This window comes from Pipistrellus hanaki (assembly GCF_964339955.1).
Source record: "Pipistrellus hanaki genome assembly, chromosome: 18".
Taxonomy (NCBI): domain Eukaryota; kingdom Metazoa; phylum Chordata; class Mammalia; order Chiroptera; family Vespertilionidae; genus Pipistrellus; species Pipistrellus hanaki.
In genome coordinates, this window is record NC_140520.1 from 34,173,395 (window position 1) to 34,192,023 (window position 18,629).

Genomic DNA, 18,629 nt, shown 5'->3' on the forward strand with positions numbered 1-18,629 from the left:
TCCATCGCCTGCTGCTCCCTTACTTCTCCTTGAGGCGAGCTTCTTCCTAGTTGGGATGCGGGGTGTCTGCCCTCTCTGTCCTACTGCTCAGAGGAGAGGTGAAAGACGAAACCCCTGTTTCCCCAGAAGATACCCCTCTCCACTCCCCCACCCCACTCCCGCTCCCCCTCCCCGCCAATCATTCTCCTACCTTCGTCGGCCTGTACCTGGTACTTGTTGGTGGAATTAAAGGGGATCTCTGCCACCTTGGGGCTTTTCTCTCTCATCTCCTTCACGGGGCAGTAGTACTGCTCGATGAACTTGAGGAGGGCCGACTCAGAAGCGTCCCCTGCCGTTGTCCGCTGCCAGAAGGGGGTTTTGTATATAAGTCCGGGACAAGGAGAGGGGCTGAGAGGGGAGGGGGTGCCAGGGGAATCCCTGAGAGCCAGGAAAGAGATCTTTTGTGGGGAGAGGGAGAGGTGGGTTATACCCCGGACACTGAGGCACCCTCTGCCCCTTGGGCTTGACACCTTAGCTATCGGAACGTTCTCCTGGTTGGCCTTGAAGTCAGCCCGGTTGCAGAGGCCAGCGACTCGGGCCAGTATGGGCCAGGTGTCAGAGCTCTTGTCAAACACATGCTCTGGGGAGAAAGAACAGACAGTGAGCCAGGGAGAGGGGGTTAGAGCTGGGCGCTATTTCCATCCTGTCTCTAGCCCATAACTTCATGAGACACTTTCCTCCGAGCCTTCCTTCTCTCACTCCCTTCCAGCTGTCTTTCCTTTGTCCGCACTCACCACTCCCTCTCAGCTCACTCATCACATTCCCCCAAACCCTTCCTCTCTTGGCCCCCCTGATGCCACTAGTCACCAAGCCGTTCTTCACTTGTCTCCGACTCATAGATGGTCTTATCGAACCATAAGTGGGCGACAGTCATGCGGTTCTGGGTGAGGGTGCCAGTCTTGTCAGAGCAGATGGTGGAGGTGGAGCCCAGCGTCTCCACCGCCTCCAGGTTCTTCACCAGGCAGTTCTTCTTGGCCATGCGCTGGGCTGTCAGCGTCAGGCACACCTGAGGCCGTGAAAAGTCAGAGAACAAGTGGAGAGAAGCTGTTGGCCACTCACACCACCTCGTGTTTTGGAAACCTGATTTTTTTTTTCTATCTTAATTTTTTGGTACTAATTTCCCTTATGTCCCTATCTAGTTAAAAAACAAACAAACAAACAAACAAACAAAAAAACAACAACATGCCGAAACTGGTTTGGCTCAGTGGATAGAGCGTCAGCCTATGGACTAAAAGGTCCCGGGTTCGATTCCGGTCAAGGGTATGTACCTTGGTTGCGGGCACATCCCAGTGGGGGGGGTATGCAAGAGGCAGCTGATCGATGATTCTCTCTCATCGATGTTTCTAACTCTCTATCCCTCTCTCTTCCTCTCTGTAAAAAATCAATAAAATATATTTAAAAAATATTAAAACAACAACAACAACAACAACAACAATACCTTCCATCTATGGCTACAGGAAAGGAAATTAGGAAAGTGACTTTGGGTTGTGCTTGAAGGCAGAGTTTTAAAACCCGAGTATATTCCTTTACCAGGCATTACAGAGAATGATGATCTGATTTTCCTTGATATATTCTACTCCCCTATGATCCTTCCATCTTTTCTATCCAGCGGCCTCTTTTTCATTCAAGTTCAGACCACATCTCTTTCTCAAGTTCAATCTTTCCAAGGCCCACATTAGCTAATCTTTTATTGTGGAATAAGATGCTATGTATGGAGTATGTGTAGAGGGGGGTGTACCAATTTATTTTAAAAAAACAATGGAAAAAATGATGGAAGTGAGAATAAATATTGCAGCACTAAAAATAAAAAATAAAAACTTGATGGTATTTTTTCCATTGATTTTTAGAGCTAGTGGAAAGGAGAATAGGAGGCAGAGAGAGAGAGAACCAGAAAGAAAGACAGAAAGAAACTTGATTGGTTGACACTCACATGTGCCCCAACACAGGGTTGGGGATCGACCCTGCAACCAGGTATGTGCCTTTGATCGGGAATCGAACCCGAGACCCTTTGGGGCATGGGTTGACACTGAGCAACATGGCCAGGGCTAAATAAAGAAATTTTTATTGACCTTAAATTATGTTGATCATATATCATCCTATCTAATAAAAGAGTAATATGCAAATTGACCAGTACTCCAACACACAAGATGGATGCCCCCATGTGGTCAAAGATGGATGCCCCCATGTGGACACAAGATGGCTACCACAAGATGGCCAGCAGGGGAGGGCAGTTGGGGGCGATTAAGCCTGCAGGGGAGGGCAGTTAGGGGTGACCAGGGCTGCAGGGGAGGGCAGTTAGGGGCAAATAGGCTGGCAGGGGAGCAGTTAGGCACCAATCAGGCTGGCAGGGGAGTGGTTAGAGGGTGATCAGGCTGGCAGGCAGAAGCGGTTCGGGGCAATCAGGAAGGCAAGCAGGCGAGCAGTTGGGAGCCAGTAGTCCTGGATTGTGAGAGGGATCCCAGATTGGAGAGGGTGCAGGCTGGACTGAGGGAAACCCTCACCCCTTGTGCATGAATTTTGTGCACTGGACCTCTAGTATATTCAATAAAAGCCAGGTGCATGACAAGGTTGTTTTAAAAGCTAATGAATTCTTAGGATGTGGTTATGCAAGTACAGAATTCTAATTATGGGATTACGTTTTATTTACATAATATCACTGCTCCCAATATTTTTGTGCTAGTCCAACCACAACCCCGAGTAGTACACTCATTTTTATTTTAGTTAAGCTAAAGCATACCCTAAACAAGGGATCAGCAAGACAAGGGGCCCAAAGGCCATGCCATACGGCTAAGGGAAACAGGATTATTATTTCACTTCCTACCTGGAGACTTTGAGGAAACAAAATGGTTACTGTCAACAATCGAAAGGGTGGTTTGTAGGAGAGGATTGACTTATTTTGTATTCCTGCAGCTGGGAAAACTGAGACCAAACACAGAATTATATTTCTGTTCAACACGATGCAATCAAACGAGAGCAGCCCAACGATGAGATGAACAGAGACTAGAAAAGGGGGGTGGGTGTCCCAGGACTAGAAACGCTCACCCTCTCCCACAGACTTTGTGTGAGACAGTCAGCCCTGACCGGAAAGCTGGATTTCGATGGGCTTTGGAGTCCATTCCAACAAGATTCCATGATTCTAAACTAATCTCCCTTTATAAACCGAGCAATACATGGAGGCCTGGAAGAGGCCTGATTTGGACAGGTTCACCAGCCAGGACTGGAATTCACTCCCCGAGATGTATAATCTCATGGTTTTTCTGCAATGCAACTCACGTCCTTTCTCACTGAGAAGGAAAGAAGGCTCCAGGAAACAGGACGGGGGGCGAGTGAAAGTAATATGGAAGCTAAATGCTTTGACACCTGTATATACGTCAGGGGCGTGCTGGGCTTGAGAGATTGGACAGTGGCAGAGACACTAGTGGCTTGTCTGCCCTGAGGCCACCCTCTGCCCTGGCCACTCACCGTGACGGTGGCCAGCAGCCCCTCAGGGACGTTGGCCACGATGATGCCGATGAGGAAGATGACGGCCTCCAGCCAGCCGTAGCCCAGGATGAGGGAGAGCGCGAAGAAAACGACGCCGAGGAAGACGGCCAGGGAGGTGATCATGTGGATGAAGTGCTCAATCTCTATAGCAATGGGGGTCTTGCCGACTCTCAGGCTTGAGGTCAGCGTGGCGATGCGGCCCATCATTGTGTTGTCTCCCGTGGAAACCACGATGCCCCGGGCTGTCCCTGTGGAGAAAGGGGGGAGTCTCAACTGGGAAGGATAGTGGATTTGGTTAATACAGAAGCTGTCAGTGGTCAAACACAAGCTGGAAACTCAAGGACCTCCGAGAGGTCATCATGTTCTAGTCTCCTCATATTTATTTATTTATTTAAAAAAATATATATATATATATTTTATTGATTTTTTTAGAGAGAGGAAGGGAGAGAGATAGAGAGCTAGAAACGTTGATGAGAGAGAAACATCGACCAGTTGCCTCCTGCACACCCCCTACCGGGGATGTGCCCACAACCAACGTACATGCCCCTGACCGGAATCGAACTTGGGACCTTTCAGTCCGTAGACCGACGCTCTCCCACTGAGCCAAACCCGTTTTGGCTAGACTCCTCATATTTAGCTTCTACAAATAAGGGTCTCCTAATCTAAAAAAAAAAAAAAAAAAAAATCTGAAGAGATTTCAATTCTCCAAAGATACCCAACTTTATGCCACCTGATTGTCTTCACTGTCAAGTAGGTCTACATTACAGTTAATTTAAATGTCTTCTAGTGTCTGTATGTTTCTTATTGTGCCCTCGGTAACTGAAAGTTTCCAGGTCCCCAGAAATAGAGGTTATTTATCTGCTAGAGTCCTATCTTTTAAAAAATATATATTTTATTGATTTTTTTTTACAGAGAGGAAGGGAGAAGGAGAAAGAATTAGAAACATCGATGAGAGAGAAACATCCATCAGCTGCCTCTTGCACACACCCTACTGGGGATGAACTTGCAACCAAGGTACATGCCCTTGACCGCAATCGAACCTGGGACCCTTGAGTCCGCAGGCCGATGTTCTATCTGCTGAGCCAAACTGGTTAGGGCTACAGTGCTATCTTTGTTCCAGTATTTTCTTATCCTCTAACCCATTGGTTTTCAATTGGGGGCCATTTGTCCCTTAGAAGACAATGTCTAGAGACAATGTCACAACTGGGTGGGAGGGTGTTGCTACTGGCATCTCATGAGTAGAGGGCAAAGACGGTGCTAACCATCCTGCTATCCCAGGACAGGCCTCCTCTCCCCATGCAGTGAATCATTCTGCCAAAATGTCAATAGCGTTGAGGTGAGGAACCCTGCTTTGACCTGAGTCCCCTCCCTGCTTTGCTGGCTGGAGCCAGTCTGCCCCCTGCTGGTTAGGATAGGCCATCACAGCTAGGCTTCTGTGCTCTTCCCTCTGCCAGCACTGCCCGAATCAGAAGGGGAGCTGGGATGTCATGTGTGCCTTCACACACATTTGCTGCAGACCACCTGCCTCCATGGCTTCAGGGGAGGGGCCTGGCAAGACTCTTGACTCAAAACAATGCTTCCTGCTTTACCACTATGGCTGAATTCCTACCATTAAAGTCACAGCCAGAAATGCTCAGAAAAGCAACATATTATAGAAATAGTATTTGTTTTAGAATCAGTAAGACTCAGGGCTGAAAGTTCAACTTTCTAATGTTCTGTGTGCCCTAGGGCGAGTTACTTCAATGCTGTGAGATGCAGTCTTTAAAGTGGGATGGAAGCTATGAGGAATAAATGTGTTTTTAAAAATATATATACTTTTATTGTTTTTTAAAAACAGGAAGGGAGAGGGATAGAGCGTTAGAAACATTGATGAGAGAGAAACATCAATCAGCTGCCTCCTGCACATCCCCCACTGGGAATGTGCCCACAACCAAGATACATGCCCTTGACTGGAATCGAACCCAGGACCCTTTAGTCCGAAGGCCAACGCTCTATCCGATGAGCCAAACCAGTTAGGGCAGAAATAAATGTCTTTAAAGGAGCCTAGAAGAGGTTGAGTATGTAATAAGCACTCAAATATTAGTTTAACTCTTTTCTTCATTTAGATGAATTCGGGGTCTCCAGCAGGGCAGACATAAAGGCACACATGTAATTAGCAGGGGCAGCTCTAATCCGGCAGCTCCCACAACATCTAACATGTATTTCCAAAGTCACCATCAGCTGGATGAATCTCAGAACAGGGTCCTGTTCTGACAGCTGACGGGTCAGGTCAGTGTTAGGTGGAGGTTCTGGAAAGTTCCCAGTCTGAGGTACTCTCCACACGAGTTTCAGACTTGTTACCAAAGGCGTTCATTGAGCTTTGTGAAAGGAAGACACTAAAATAATTGAGAGGTGATCAACGGGTTTATGTTGTTGGGGGGAATAGAGTATGGTGTCACCTATATCTATTTCACCTATATCTATAGCTAGTTCAGAGTTTAGTTCTTCATTTTCGTTCCTTGTGCTATGGTTTCCCCATGGTTGGCGAGAAAGGGTTTCATAACTAATCTCAACGTGTCTAGAGACAGGGTGGGTTGATAGCAACCATGGGGAAGATAAACAAGGCCAAGCTTCCTATATCCCATAATAGTCTTCTATATAATGCCAGAGATAGAGCTTCGGCCCCCCCATGAAGTGGTGTGAGAACCCAGAGAGAGATATCTGTACAGGCAGCCCTGTCAGAGTCCACAGAGGTGAAAGCAGAGAGGCAAAGTTCTGGCATCAAGGTGGTTAAGGTTATGCTACTAGTGAGCAGATTGCACAGACACCCCTCAATTGAACAGTGAAGAGCTCCTTCAACCTAGCTCCACGCCCCTGGCCATCTCTTGGACCCCTCTGTCTCCTTCTAAAGCTCCTCCATTCTAGCCAGATGCTTGTTTCTCAGGTGGAAAGCCACCACCCACTTTCCCTCTTATCTGATGCATATTCTTTGCTGATGAGAAATTTACTCTGGAAGGAGAAATTTGACGAAATTTCTTCCTAAAGTTTGTGGGGAAAGCTTGCTCACTTGCATCTTTGTGTTCAATCAAATTTTTTTAAAAAATTTATTTTGATCTATATTTTACTTTCTAGCTGGATTTTTTTTTTTTGTCTTAATGTTACTTTATCTTATGAGGTAATTCCAAATAAACTAATTTTATTACCAGGTAGGTCATTAGCAAGCTTGTTCCCAAGGAGGGTCTGTGGAAAGACCATGGTCTGTGGGAACAAACTTGCTTTAGAATCCTTGACCCTCTCTTTTCTGTTGAGTTGTGCTCTTGAGTACTGCATTTACTTTCTTTAAACCTTAGTCTTTCATGCGTAAAATAGGGATGATGTCTATTATATAGTGTTCTGAGAATCAGAGCTACCTGTAGCACTTGACACATACTAAGCATTCAATTTATGAAACAGCTATTTCTTAGATACCCAAACACTGATTAAGTATGAATGATGACTTTAAAGTGTGTCCAGAGAGTCATGCAGATCTCCTTAAGGGGAAAAGATGAAGTTGACATCATGCGATTGAGTCCATTGTTACCACTTTGGCCAGAGATACGAGGAGCTGAAGTGTGAATGGCACCTCTGGGAACTCAAATTTCCAATGCCCATATCCTCTTTCGGGATAGTAAAAAGATAGGGTTTACCTCAGGAGGAGAATGACTGAGCAGGGCTGGATTATTTTCCTCCCTTCTGTGCTATTTCCAGTTCATAGAGCATAGTCCCTTCACTACCCAGAAAAATAATAGGCCACTTATAATGCGTGAGGCCTCGTACTAAGCATTTTATCTATTATTCCTTTAACCCACATAAACATCTACAGGGTAGCGACGTTTAGTATCGTCACTGTACAAATGTGAATGTGATGGTTTTGACCTTTTACCAAAGGTCACCCAGCTCATGAATAATGGAGAACCTAGACTACTTGCCAGCTGTTATCTGCCCTGCTACCTTTAGAGGAGAGAGACTTCCTGAATCCTTTCAATCTCTGCTTTTGCATGTAGGGTATGCATCATGAGATATTCACCTTCCACACAGTTGGTGGAGAAGAAGCACATGTTTCTGGTCTCCAGAGGGTTCTCGTGGGTGAACTCAGGGGAGCGAGATTGGGGATTTGACTCTCCCGTCAAGGATGAGTTGTCCACCTGAGATGGGAAGGAGTCACAAGGTGAGCACGAGGAAAAAAGATTTATTTATAAAGATGACACAGCTATCTCTGCCACCAACTCATCATTATTGATGTGCAGAGAGAAACACAGATTTACGCATCAGCGCCTTCTTGTCTCTGACCCCAAGTCTGCACTTTGTAACTTCTAAAGGTTCTGGATAATAAGACTGTACTTTCTCTCCCTGAGCCCAGGTTGCCGCAGTGCCTCAAGGCCATGCGTGGCTCTCCCTCCCCCAGCTTCCCACACCCCCTCACCTTACATCCCTGTGCGGAGATGAGCCGGATGTCCGCAGGGACTCGGTCTCCGCCCTTCACTTCTACCAGGTCTCCCACCACCACATTTTCTACATTGATCTGCATCTTCTCTCCATCTCGAATTACCAGAGCTTGCTGTGGGAAGATAGTACAAGGCAGGAAAGCTTTCTGCTTCTGCAGTGCTGCCCCTGGCCTATAGCCTTCTGCTCCTGGTCTCCTTCCTTCTGGCTCCCCTTTCTCATACTGCCACTCATCACATCACTTTTAAATGTCTATTACTAAATGTATTGGTGTGATATTGGGCCCTGACCAGGTAGCTCAGTTGGTTAGAATGCTGTCCCGATGTGCTAGGGTTGTGGCCCATACAAGAGCCAACCAATGAACAAATAAACAAGGGGAGCAACAAATCAATGTATGTCCCCTCTCTCTTTCTCTCTCTCTGTGTCTCTTTCTCAAATTAATCAATAAACTTTTTTTTTTTACAGCCCTGACCGGTTTGGCTCAGTGGATCCCAGGTTCGATTGCATTCAAGGGCATGCACCTTGGTTAGTGGCACATACCCATTGCGGCGTGTGCAGGAGGCAGCTGATCGATGTTTCTCTCTCATCGATGATTCTGGCTCTATCCCTCTCCCTTCCTCTCTGTAAAAAAAATCAATAAAATATATATTTAAAAAAAATTTTTTACAAAGAAAAAAAAATAATTGTATTGGGGTAACATTGATTAGTAGTATCTAATTTTCAGGTGTACAAGAATATAATTCCTGAAGGGCTCTTGGTAGATTGCAAATTCTTACCCATTGCTGTTTGCAGGGCTCCTTGCAAGGAGACTTTGATGCTTGTCCCACTAAGAGATGGGGTCTATCTCTACAAACCTACACTTGAGCTTAGCTATAGTTTGCTTTGGCCCATTGGACATTGGCAAGGGTAGGCTTAAAAGTGCTTGCACACTGGGGCTTGCCCTGACGTCACTGGGAATCACTCTGCTGCCATATTGAGCAAGCCCAAGCTAGCCTCCTGGAAGAAGAGAGATCATAAAAAGAACGGCCCTAACTGGCCTCGGTAATTACAGCTGAGAGCTCAGACATGTGAATAAGGCCATCTTAGACCGTCCAGTATCAGCAAATTCAACTCAGATCAGAACAGCCAAGCCAGAGAACTGTGAGGAATAGTGTTTGTTGTTTTGAGCCACTGAGTCTTGGAGTGGTTTGTTAGGTAGCAGAAGCTAACTGATAGTTTCCCAACTCCTAGCTCCTTCCACTGAAACATTTCCCCAGAATTCTTACCGAAGGAAGGAATTACGTTATGCTCACGCCAGAGAGAGAGAGAATGGCATTATGCTGCTGGGAAATTTGGGAGCCTGTTCCTTTCCAACTTCCCAGTCCTATGCCGAGGAACCTCTTTCTACTGTCAGATACTTCAAAGTACTTAACAAAACACGTTTTATCTGAAAATAATCTAATCCTTTAGAAAAATTGTAAGAATAAAAATTATACCAAAGATGCCAGTATAACCTTTACCCAGATTCACCTGTTAACATCTTATCTCATTGCTTTGTCGCTTGTTCTTTGTTCTACATATGGGTGTATGTGAATCCTTTCCTGCTGAACTATTTGAGGGCAAGTTGCACACATCATGACCTTTTATTCTACATTTTCAGTGTTCATTTCCCAACTGTTAGGATATCAAATAACCACGACACAGTTATCAACCTCAGTGGGTTTCACGCTGGCACAATATTTTAATCTGTTTGCCTTTCAGTTTTGTCCATGGACCCGATTTATCTTCTACAGCATCCTTTCTCCTCAGCACAGGCGCCAGCCTAGGGCCAGGCATCCCATTTAGTTATCATGTCTCTCTACCCTCCTTTAACCTGGACCATTTCCACAGCTGTATTTTTGTCTCTAAGGTCACTGACATTTGAAGAATCTAGCCTCCCCAGCTTTCTTTGCCCTCCCCCCTTTTATTAAATAGCATTTTCTTATTTGGGGCTTCATAGTATGCTCATTAGAGTCAAATCATACATCTAGAACAGACCGCTTCCTCAGGCTACTTTGTGCCTTCCTCAGGCTACTTTGCTTTTGTCTGTTTTTTCCCTCACTAGCCACGGCATTTATTTATTTGTCTCATTATGTTTTCATTAACATTATTACATTATAGCTGAAATCATGGAAGAAAATTTTTTTATGCTATTTCTTTTTATTATTTTTTTTTATTAAGGTATTGTATGTGTACATATCTTACCATTGCCCCACCCCCACCCCACTCTCAGGCTACTTTGAAGGCCAGATAGAGGAAGATCAAAGTAAGCATCTCTCTCATCACTAGCCTCACTCATTGTAGGACATAATCCTCCCGGGACTTAATAACTGTGCATCTGGCCACATTCTATACCTCCTTTCCCTCGATCCTCGCACACCAGTCGTACCTGAGGCACCAAGTTCTTAAAAGACTCCATGATTTTGGAACTCTTGGCCTCCTGGAGGTAGGAGAAGCAGCCAGTGATGAAGACCACGACGGCTAACACAATGCCCAGGTACAGCTGGGGGTGGGAAGGAGAGAGCTTATTAGTAGACCCTTCTCGTCCCCTTCACCCTCAGAAAACTGCAAGGAGCAGAGTCATCTCTCTAAGTGCTAGGACCCATAGGTCTCAGCTGGAGAGTACAGGGGCCGAGAAGAGTCTGAGACAGGGCTGGCTCCCGTGGCTTCCTGGTGAGGGAACCCTGGTAAGGGGCCAGCAAAACCCCAGGTCCATGAAGGCCCACATTCTCTCCTATATTTATGGGGTTGGGGGGTGGGCAGAGAGGGAGGGAGATGGGAGGAAAAAGAGGAAGAGATTGAAGTTCTGGGAAAGAGAGAGGGACTGCAGAGGGCTATGATGATCAGTTGGGAAGATCATTCAAGAGAGAGCAAGTTTCTCGAGGGGACCATGTAAGCTGAAACAGGAAGCTGAAACAGTAGCTTTACTAGAGAAAAGACCAGGGGAGCCAGGAGGCATGGAGGGCTCCTTTAGAAAGCCCCGGGAGCACCAGGGATTTGGGCCAGAGGGCTTCGGGAGTGCTGGGCTGCTGAGCAGAAGTGCGTCGGAGATCAGCAGAGATAGGGCTGGGCAGTAGCAGTTGAACAGACTCACGTTATCTTTGGTAGCCTGCTCATGAAAGTATAACTGGATGCCGAAGGCCAAGAAGCAGAGAATGGCACCAACCCACAGGAGGATGGAGAAGCCACCAAACATTTGTTTACAGAATTTGACCCATTCTGGAGTGGTGGGGGGTGGGGTAAGGGTATTGGGTCCATCTCGAGCCAGGATTTCCTTTGCTTCTTTGGAGCTAAGGCCCTACATGGAAAAGAAATAACAATGGGTAGAAAATCACAAAAAAATAAAGAAAAGAAAAACGGCTATAGCAAAGGGGAGTATCGCTTCATAACTCCGATCTGCCATTACAGCCCCAGCGTGGGTCTAGAGACCAAGTTTCTCTGAAGGTCAGACTATAAGTTCTTCCTAGATAAGTGGGATTTTGATTCACAAACTTTTTTTTTCTCTATTAAGGTATTACATATATGTAATACCTAACCCTTAACCTGCACGCAGACAGGTTTCATGAAAAATCCCCATTCCCCCTGCTACTAATGCCCTCACCACCCTGATGTCTGAGTCCATTGGTTAGGCTTATATGCATGCATACTAGGCCTTTGGTTGATCTCTCCCCCTTACCTCCACCCTCCCCTACCTTCCCTCTGAAGTTTGACAGTCTGATCAATGCTTCTCTGTCTCTGGATCTGTTTTTGTTCATCAGTTTATGTTGTTCATTATATTCCATAAATGAGTGAGATCATGTGATATTTATCTTTCTCTGATTGGCTTATTTCACTTAGCATAATGCTCTCCAGGTCCATCCATGGTGTTGCAAATGGTAAGAATTCCTTCTTCTTCTTCTTCTTCTTCTTCTTCTTCTTTTTTTTTTTTTTTTTTTTTTTTTTTACAGCAGCATAGTATTCCATTCTGTAGATGTACCGCAGCTTTTTAATCCACTCTTTTGCTGATGGGCACTTAAGCTATTTCCAAATCTTAGCCATGGTAAATTGTGCCACTAGGAATTTAGGGGTGCATATATCCTTTCTGACTGGTGTTTCTGGTTTCTTGGGATATATTCCTAGAAGTGGGATTATTGGGTCAAATAGGAGTTCCATTTTTTAGTTTTTTGAGGAAACTTCATACTGTTCTCCACAGTGGCTGCACCAGTCTGCATTCCCACCAGCTGCCTCTTGCACACCCCCTACTGGGGATGTGCCCGCAACCAACGTACATGCCCTTGACTGGAATTGAACCTGGGACCCTTCAGTCCACAGGCCGATGCTCTATCCAAACCGGTTTCAGCTCAGTCTTATTCTCTTGAGTCTACAGTAGAATGTCCCAAAGGCTATATGATATTGCAACAGATTGAATACTGAAAATATAAGAGAACCTAGCTATCTTCTGTTAAAAAGCTAGACATCAAAGGGGCTTGCAAAAATGTAAAATGCCACTACATTTTAATTTAGAAAGACAGTTATTTGTCTTAAAATTATTACTTATTCTAATACACATATGATGGGCCTACTCTCAATTAAAAAATGAATTAGAAAATAGTTTTAAATTTCTCCACTTTAATTTCTAACATGATAGTTATAGATGATATGGCCCGCAGAAGCAAAGCTCTCTGGGTTCTTTGATAATTGAGTGTAAGAGGGTCCTAGAGACAAAGGTGTGAGCAGTGCTGCTCTAAATCATGCTTTTATCCCTTTATCCGACGCTAAGCTCTTGGAGGGGGGGCTATTACCATTATCATCCTTTGCCACATGTGTGGCCCGTGAAGCCTGTCTGCGTGCAGGTTAAGGGTAAGAGCGTTGGTTTTGGGTTTTGTCCTGGCTGCCTTCCCGGGGGAGTGCCTTCACCCACCTTTGTCAGGTCAACGGAGTACTTGGCGCTCAGCTGTTCCAAGGTTAACTTGTGATCGTTCTGGGAAGACAGCAGAGTCACTGAGGGAGAGGTGGTGACTCTGGGGCACTTCTGGGGGAGAGGGGAAGCCCTTGGGGGAAGAGGGATGGCTGGGGCTGCAGGGAGATGTTAAAAGGCGGAGGGTTGAGAAAATTTTCAGAAGCCATTTGGTCCGCATCCATTCTGGGTTTTCTCACCAGGACCAGTTCCTTCTTCAGTTCCTCTAGATCTATCTTCTTTTGCTTCTTCTTCGACACCTTTTTCTGGCCCTTCTTTGGCTCCACGTTAGCTGTTGGGCTGGGATTCTGCTCAAGAGGAGCCACTGGTCCCTTTCCCCCCTCAAATGCCATAGTTGTTTCTGGATTCAGCTGACCCAGTTAACCTGGTGGGAAGGAAGCAGAGACAGGCAGTAGGGGAGCAGAAAGGGAGGAGGGCGTGAGGGGCGAGAGTGACAGGAATGATGGTGTGAGGGGGTGGAGAAGGGAGCAAAGAGAAAGCAGAATGGAGAAGCCAGGCAGTGAAGATATGAAAGGAAAGGGGAGCCGAAACCGGTTTGGCTCAGTGGATAGAACGTCAGCCTGCGGACTGAAGGTCCTGGGTTTGATTCTGGTCAAGGGCATGTACCTTGGTTGCGGGCACATCCCCAGTAGGGGGTGTGCAGGAGGCGGCTGATTGATGTTTCTCTCTCACTGATGTTTCTAACTCTATCCCTCTCTCTTCCTCTCTAAAAAATCAATAAAATACATTATAAAAAAAAAAAAAAAAGAAAGAAAGAAAGGAAATGGGAGTGAGGAGAGGACTAAGGAGAAGACCAAGAGAGGAAGGCCAAGGCCAGAGGGGAGACTAGAGAAAGAGGGTGAGGGGAGTGGAGGGTGAAGCAGGCAGAGATGGGAGCAGGAAGTGTAGGAACAGGGGGGGAGGGGTGAGAAGAGGCTGGGGCCCAGGAGAGTTACCTAGAGGTAAAAGGGTGAGGAGATGGAGGGGAGGAAATGAAGGTAAGGGCCTGGGAGAAGAACAGGTGGATGGTAGCTAGTGCCTAAGTGATGAAGGTGCCACAGGGACCTGAGCAGGTGGGAAATGCAGTGGGAGTGAGGGGCCAGCTGGGCTTCAGGGCATGCTGGGAGCCCCTAGTCCAGGCCCTGTGGTTGCCGTGGCAACAGCCTAGGTTTGCCATCACAAAGGCTTCATGAGAGTTCTAACCGAGCACCGTAAGTCTCAGTCTCTGAGAGAGCACACGGCTACTGAAGCATTATCTCAGCTCTAAGAGATCAGATAGCAGAATAGGTCAGATTTTGCCTGGGCTTTTGTTGTTGTTGTTAATTCTCACCCAAGGATATTTTTCCATTGATTTTTAGGGAGATCGGGAGTGGGAGAGACAGAACCAGAGAGAAACAACAATGTGAGGGAAACACATTGCTTGGTTGCCTCCCACACGTGCCCAACCAGGGGCCAGGGATGGAGCCTGCCACTGAAGTATGTGCCCTTGACTGAATTGAACCCAGGACCTTTCAGTCCATGGGCCCAATGCTCTAACACTGAACCAAAATAGCTAGGGACTTGCTTGGGCTTTTAAACCAGTTCTGAGCCTGAATCCTGGCTCGTCTGCTTGCTGGTGGTGTGGCTTTGAAAATCACCATTTGTGTCTGCTTTGTTATAAGATCTAGTAGGGTAAAGATGCTAGCATTGCTGTTATCTACCCATTTGCTTCATAATTACTTTTAAAAACTCTGCTATTCTTATCCAATCATTCTTGCAGCTGAATGTCACAACCTGTCATGTTTTATAAAAATACAATGAGAATTTTGATATGGGATGGATTCTTAAAATTTTTTTCAATTAGTTGACATTCAATATGGTATTAGTTTCAGGTGTACAGCATAGTGATTAGATAATTATATAATTTACAAAGTGAACCCCTCATAAGTCTTACACCCACCTGACACCATACATAGTTATTATAATACTAGACGCTCAGTGCATGAATTTGTGCACCGATGGGGGTCCCTCAGCTTGGTTGGCAATTGAGGCTTATCGGGGCCAGCCAGAGGAAGGGACCCCAGGAGGTTGGCCAGCTGGTTGGGGGCTGGCTGGCCAGGGGGAGGGGCTGTGGAAGGTTGGCTATGGGAGTGCACTGACCTCCAGGGGGCAGCTCCTGCATTGAGCATCTTCCCCCTGGTGGTCAGTGTGCATCATAGTGACTGATCAACCGGTTGGTCAGTCTTTTAAAAAATATATTTTTATTGTTTTTTTAAAGAGAAGAAGAGAGAGGGAGAGAGAGTTAGAAACATCAATGAGAGAGAAACATCGATCAGCTGCCTCCTGCACACCCCCCACTGGGGATGTGCCCGTAACCAAGGTACATACCCTTGACTGGAATCGAACCCAGGACCCTTCAGTTCGCAGGCCAATGCTCTATCCACTGAGTCAAACCGGTCTTGGACAGTTGATCAGTCTTAATGGTCACTTAGGCATCTATCTATCTATCTATCTATCTATCTATCTATCTATATATTTGACTATATTCCTGAGCTGCACTTTACAACTTTACATCCCGTGACTATTTTGTAACTGCCAATTTGTACTTCTTAATCCCTCTACCTTTTCATCCAGCTCCTCAACCCCTCTCCCTTCTGGCAACCATTAGTTTGTTCTCTGTATCGATCTGAGTTTGTTTCTGTTTTGTTTGCTCATTTATTTTGTTTTTAGATTCCACATATAAGTGAAATCTTTATTTTGTTTTTGGATTCCACATATAAGTGAAATCATCTGGCATTTGTCTTTTTCTGTTTGATTTATTTCACCGACCATAATACCCTCCAGGTCCATCTATATTGTCGCAAACAGTAAGGTTTTATTCTGTTTCATGGCTGAGACTACAATGTTCCATTGTGTATATATAATCACCTCTTCTTATCCATTTGGCTTGTGATTGGGACACTTAATCAATTTACATTTACATTAATTATTAATGGGTATGCAGTTATTTTAGTCTCCGCTCGCTTGTATGTTGATGACTTTCTGTAGTGCTATGTTTGGAGTCCTTTCCCTAGACTTTTTGTATATTGCTTATAGATTTTTGGTTTGTGGTTACCAGGTGCTTCATATATGTCAAGTATGTTTATAGCAGTCTATTTTATTTTTAGCAGTCTATTTTAAGTTGATGGTTGCTTAAATTCGAACAAATTCTAAAGTCACTACCATTTTTACCGCCCCCTCCATGTTGATGCTTTTGCCATTTTTACTTTGTGTGTGTGTGTGTGTGTGTGTGTGTGTGTGTGTTGGTATGTATCCCTGAATTTACTGTTGCAATTAAACATAATCTTTCTACTTTTGCCTTTTAAATTTTGTACTAGCTATTTATATATATATAATATTATTGATTTTGTACAGAGAGGAAGGGAGAGAGATAGAGAGTTAGAAACATCGATGAGAGAGAGTCATCAATCAGCTGCCTCTTGTACACCCCCTACTGGGGATATGCCCACAACCAAGGTACATGCCCTTGACTGGAATCCAACTCGGGACCTTCAGTCCCCAAGCCGACGCTCTATCCATTGAGCCAAACTGGTTTCAGCAAAATTTTGTACTAGCTTTAGTGGTGGTTGGTCCACTGCTTTATATTTTCCTTTGTCAGTGAGTTTTTTTCTTTGTGGTATTTATTAAATTTTTAGAGAGGGAGAGTGGGAGGGAGGGAGAGGAACAGAGAGAGGGAGAGAGGGAGGGAAGGAGGGAAGGAGGGAGAAAGGGGGAAAAGAGAGAGAGAGAGAGAGAGAGAGAGAGAGAGCGAGAGAGCGAGAGCGAGAGCGAGAGCGAGAGCGAGAGCGAGAGCGAGAGAGAGAGAGAGAGAGAGAGAGAGAGAGAGAGAGACTGGTTGTCTCCCATATGCTCCCCAACGACCTGCAAGTGGTTGTGCTGTGAACTAGGCCGGCTGCCTCTGGTGCCTGGCTTTCCATGATTTAGCGAGACGTACAGGGCACTCTGAGGCCAGCCCTGCTTGTTTGGGGTGTGTGGACCTTTTAGAGATTTTAGGAAAGTCTGCAGCAGGCGTCCGGCAGCTTGAGCAGATTAGTCTCTGAAAGAGGCTGGGGCCTGGGCCAGAACTGGGTGGGGCAGGCCTGAGGGCCAGCTGAGTTAGCGTTAGTGGAAACTCAGATCTGACCCTCACCGGTGCCTGCAAGGAAGACTCAACAAAGGAACAAGGTGCCTGCTGGCACTTTAGTCCCGGAGAGAGGGAGAGGGAGCGGGCCTTCACCCTTCACTCTGGAGCCACAGTTCAGTTCCTCCCCAGATATCCATGGCACTTTCAAAGCGCTGGACTCTAGAGCAGGTGTGAGTGAGTGAGTAAGACATATGACATCTGGGTCTACTCAGCCCTGTGTCTCCCCCACAGATTCGATTGACTCTTTGTAGTAACTTATTTTTATCTTGACTATACTCTGTATTCCCAAACAGCAGTGAATTTAGCTCAGATAACAACGTATTGGTGTCTTTATTACTCTGTGCTTTTCTCTAAAAAGTAAAAACTCCATATCCAAGTCACCATTGAAGCAGGATTCTTATTCATTAACTATGTGTCATGCCCACTTTCTCCAACAAGCCATGTGTCCTATAATGAGGCTCCTTTCACACCAACTTTGACTGGTTGCCAAGGAGACTCCCGGCCATTCTGGATAAGCTCGTTTCCCTGTCCCTTTGAAAAGAGGGTAACTCCTGGGCCAAGGGCAAGATGCTAGGGAAACAGAGGCTACAGATCCAGCCTAATGATAGAGAACTGAAGGGAACAGTATGTTCCTTCTCTATTCCATCTGTCAGCAGGAAACGTACTTGAGTTCAGAGGATAAAACGTGAGGTTTTACACATGAAGGAATACCAGCATCCAAAACAGTCGGAATATCCTTCCTGGCAAAAACCCAAGGGGAATTGGCATCTATCCACCAGGCCCAATGTGTCTTCTATCCCTGGCTTCGCTGGAGTCAGAGTTCCCTAATAAGGGCCATTGATTCTTGCATAAAATCCTGTGATGCTGGCTCTTCATGGTTTCCCTCTGCAGCTCTGTGGTCCATACCATCAGTGTCACTGTCTGCTTCCTCACCCTCTTCACCCGAGGTTCTCTGAGTCAGAGGATCCCACACAGACGAAAAGCAGTCCATGGCAGTTCCTGTGTCCCAGGCCACAGAGCCCATGTCTTTCTGAAGGTGGTCCCGTTGTTCTCCCTGCTGCCGGCTCTGTGCCCTGGCCAGCGGTCCCCTCAGACGTTTGTACTGAGGAGGATTCTCCCTTTCCTGTTCCTCTGCAGCCCTGGTGGCTTGCACAGAGAGCTCACCGATGCCGGGCCCAAGAACAGCAGGCACACCTGCCATCCTGAGGGCGCTGTCCGACTCATCCAACACCAAGCTCAGTGGGTGGATCAGGTTACGACGCCTGTAGCATCTTGGGAAGCTTCAGAATCTTGCATCCATCCCATCGCACAGCTGTGACCAACGATGCCAGTTTAATTCATGATCACCATGGAAGGCAGCGTGGTTTGGTTCAGGACGCTGCAGGCGTAGAGCATGTTGGATGTGAAGGTCACTGGGTTGGTACTTCTTGAGGTGCCCATCATATAAGTGGCACTCGTTGGAAATGAGGGTGTCAGGGCCTCAGTGATGACTGTCCCAGGGGCTGACCAGGTGAATGCTGCTCTGCTCAT

At 46.1% G+C, this 18,629-nt stretch overlaps 1 protein-coding gene and 1 pseudogene across 2 annotated transcripts in view; both read right to left on the reverse strand.

Annotated features, from left to right (window-relative positions):
• The window catches only part of ATP1A4 (ATPase Na+/K+ transporting subunit alpha 4), a gene marked incomplete at both ends in the record, with an annotated part of 37,911 nt that extends 24,621 nt beyond the window's left edge, over positions 1 to 13,290 (reverse strand). Inside the window, 10 exons of the mRNA XM_084866540.1 lie at positions 207 to 341; positions 510 to 619; positions 847 to 1,045; positions 3,502 to 3,770; positions 7,568 to 7,685; positions 7,964 to 8,098; positions 10,391 to 10,504; positions 11,096 to 11,299; positions 12,902 to 12,961; positions 13,138 to 13,290. Coding sequence (XP_084722666.1) covers positions 207 to 341; positions 510 to 619; positions 847 to 1,045; positions 3,502 to 3,770; positions 7,568 to 7,685; positions 7,964 to 8,098; positions 10,391 to 10,504; positions 11,096 to 11,299; positions 12,902 to 12,961; positions 13,138 to 13,290 — 1,497 coding nt within the window. The remainder of the gene's footprint in view (positions 1 to 206; positions 342 to 509; positions 620 to 846; positions 1,046 to 3,501; positions 3,771 to 7,567; positions 7,686 to 7,963; positions 8,099 to 10,390; positions 10,505 to 11,095; positions 11,300 to 12,901; positions 12,962 to 13,137) is intronic.
• Positions 13,291 to 17,913: 4,623 nt separating this feature from the next.
• On the reverse strand, positions 17,914 to 18,629 carry LOC311613070 (GPN-loop GTPase 1-like; annotated as a pseudogene). The gene has a single exon. The product of its transcript is annotated as a GPN-loop GTPase 1-like (transcript).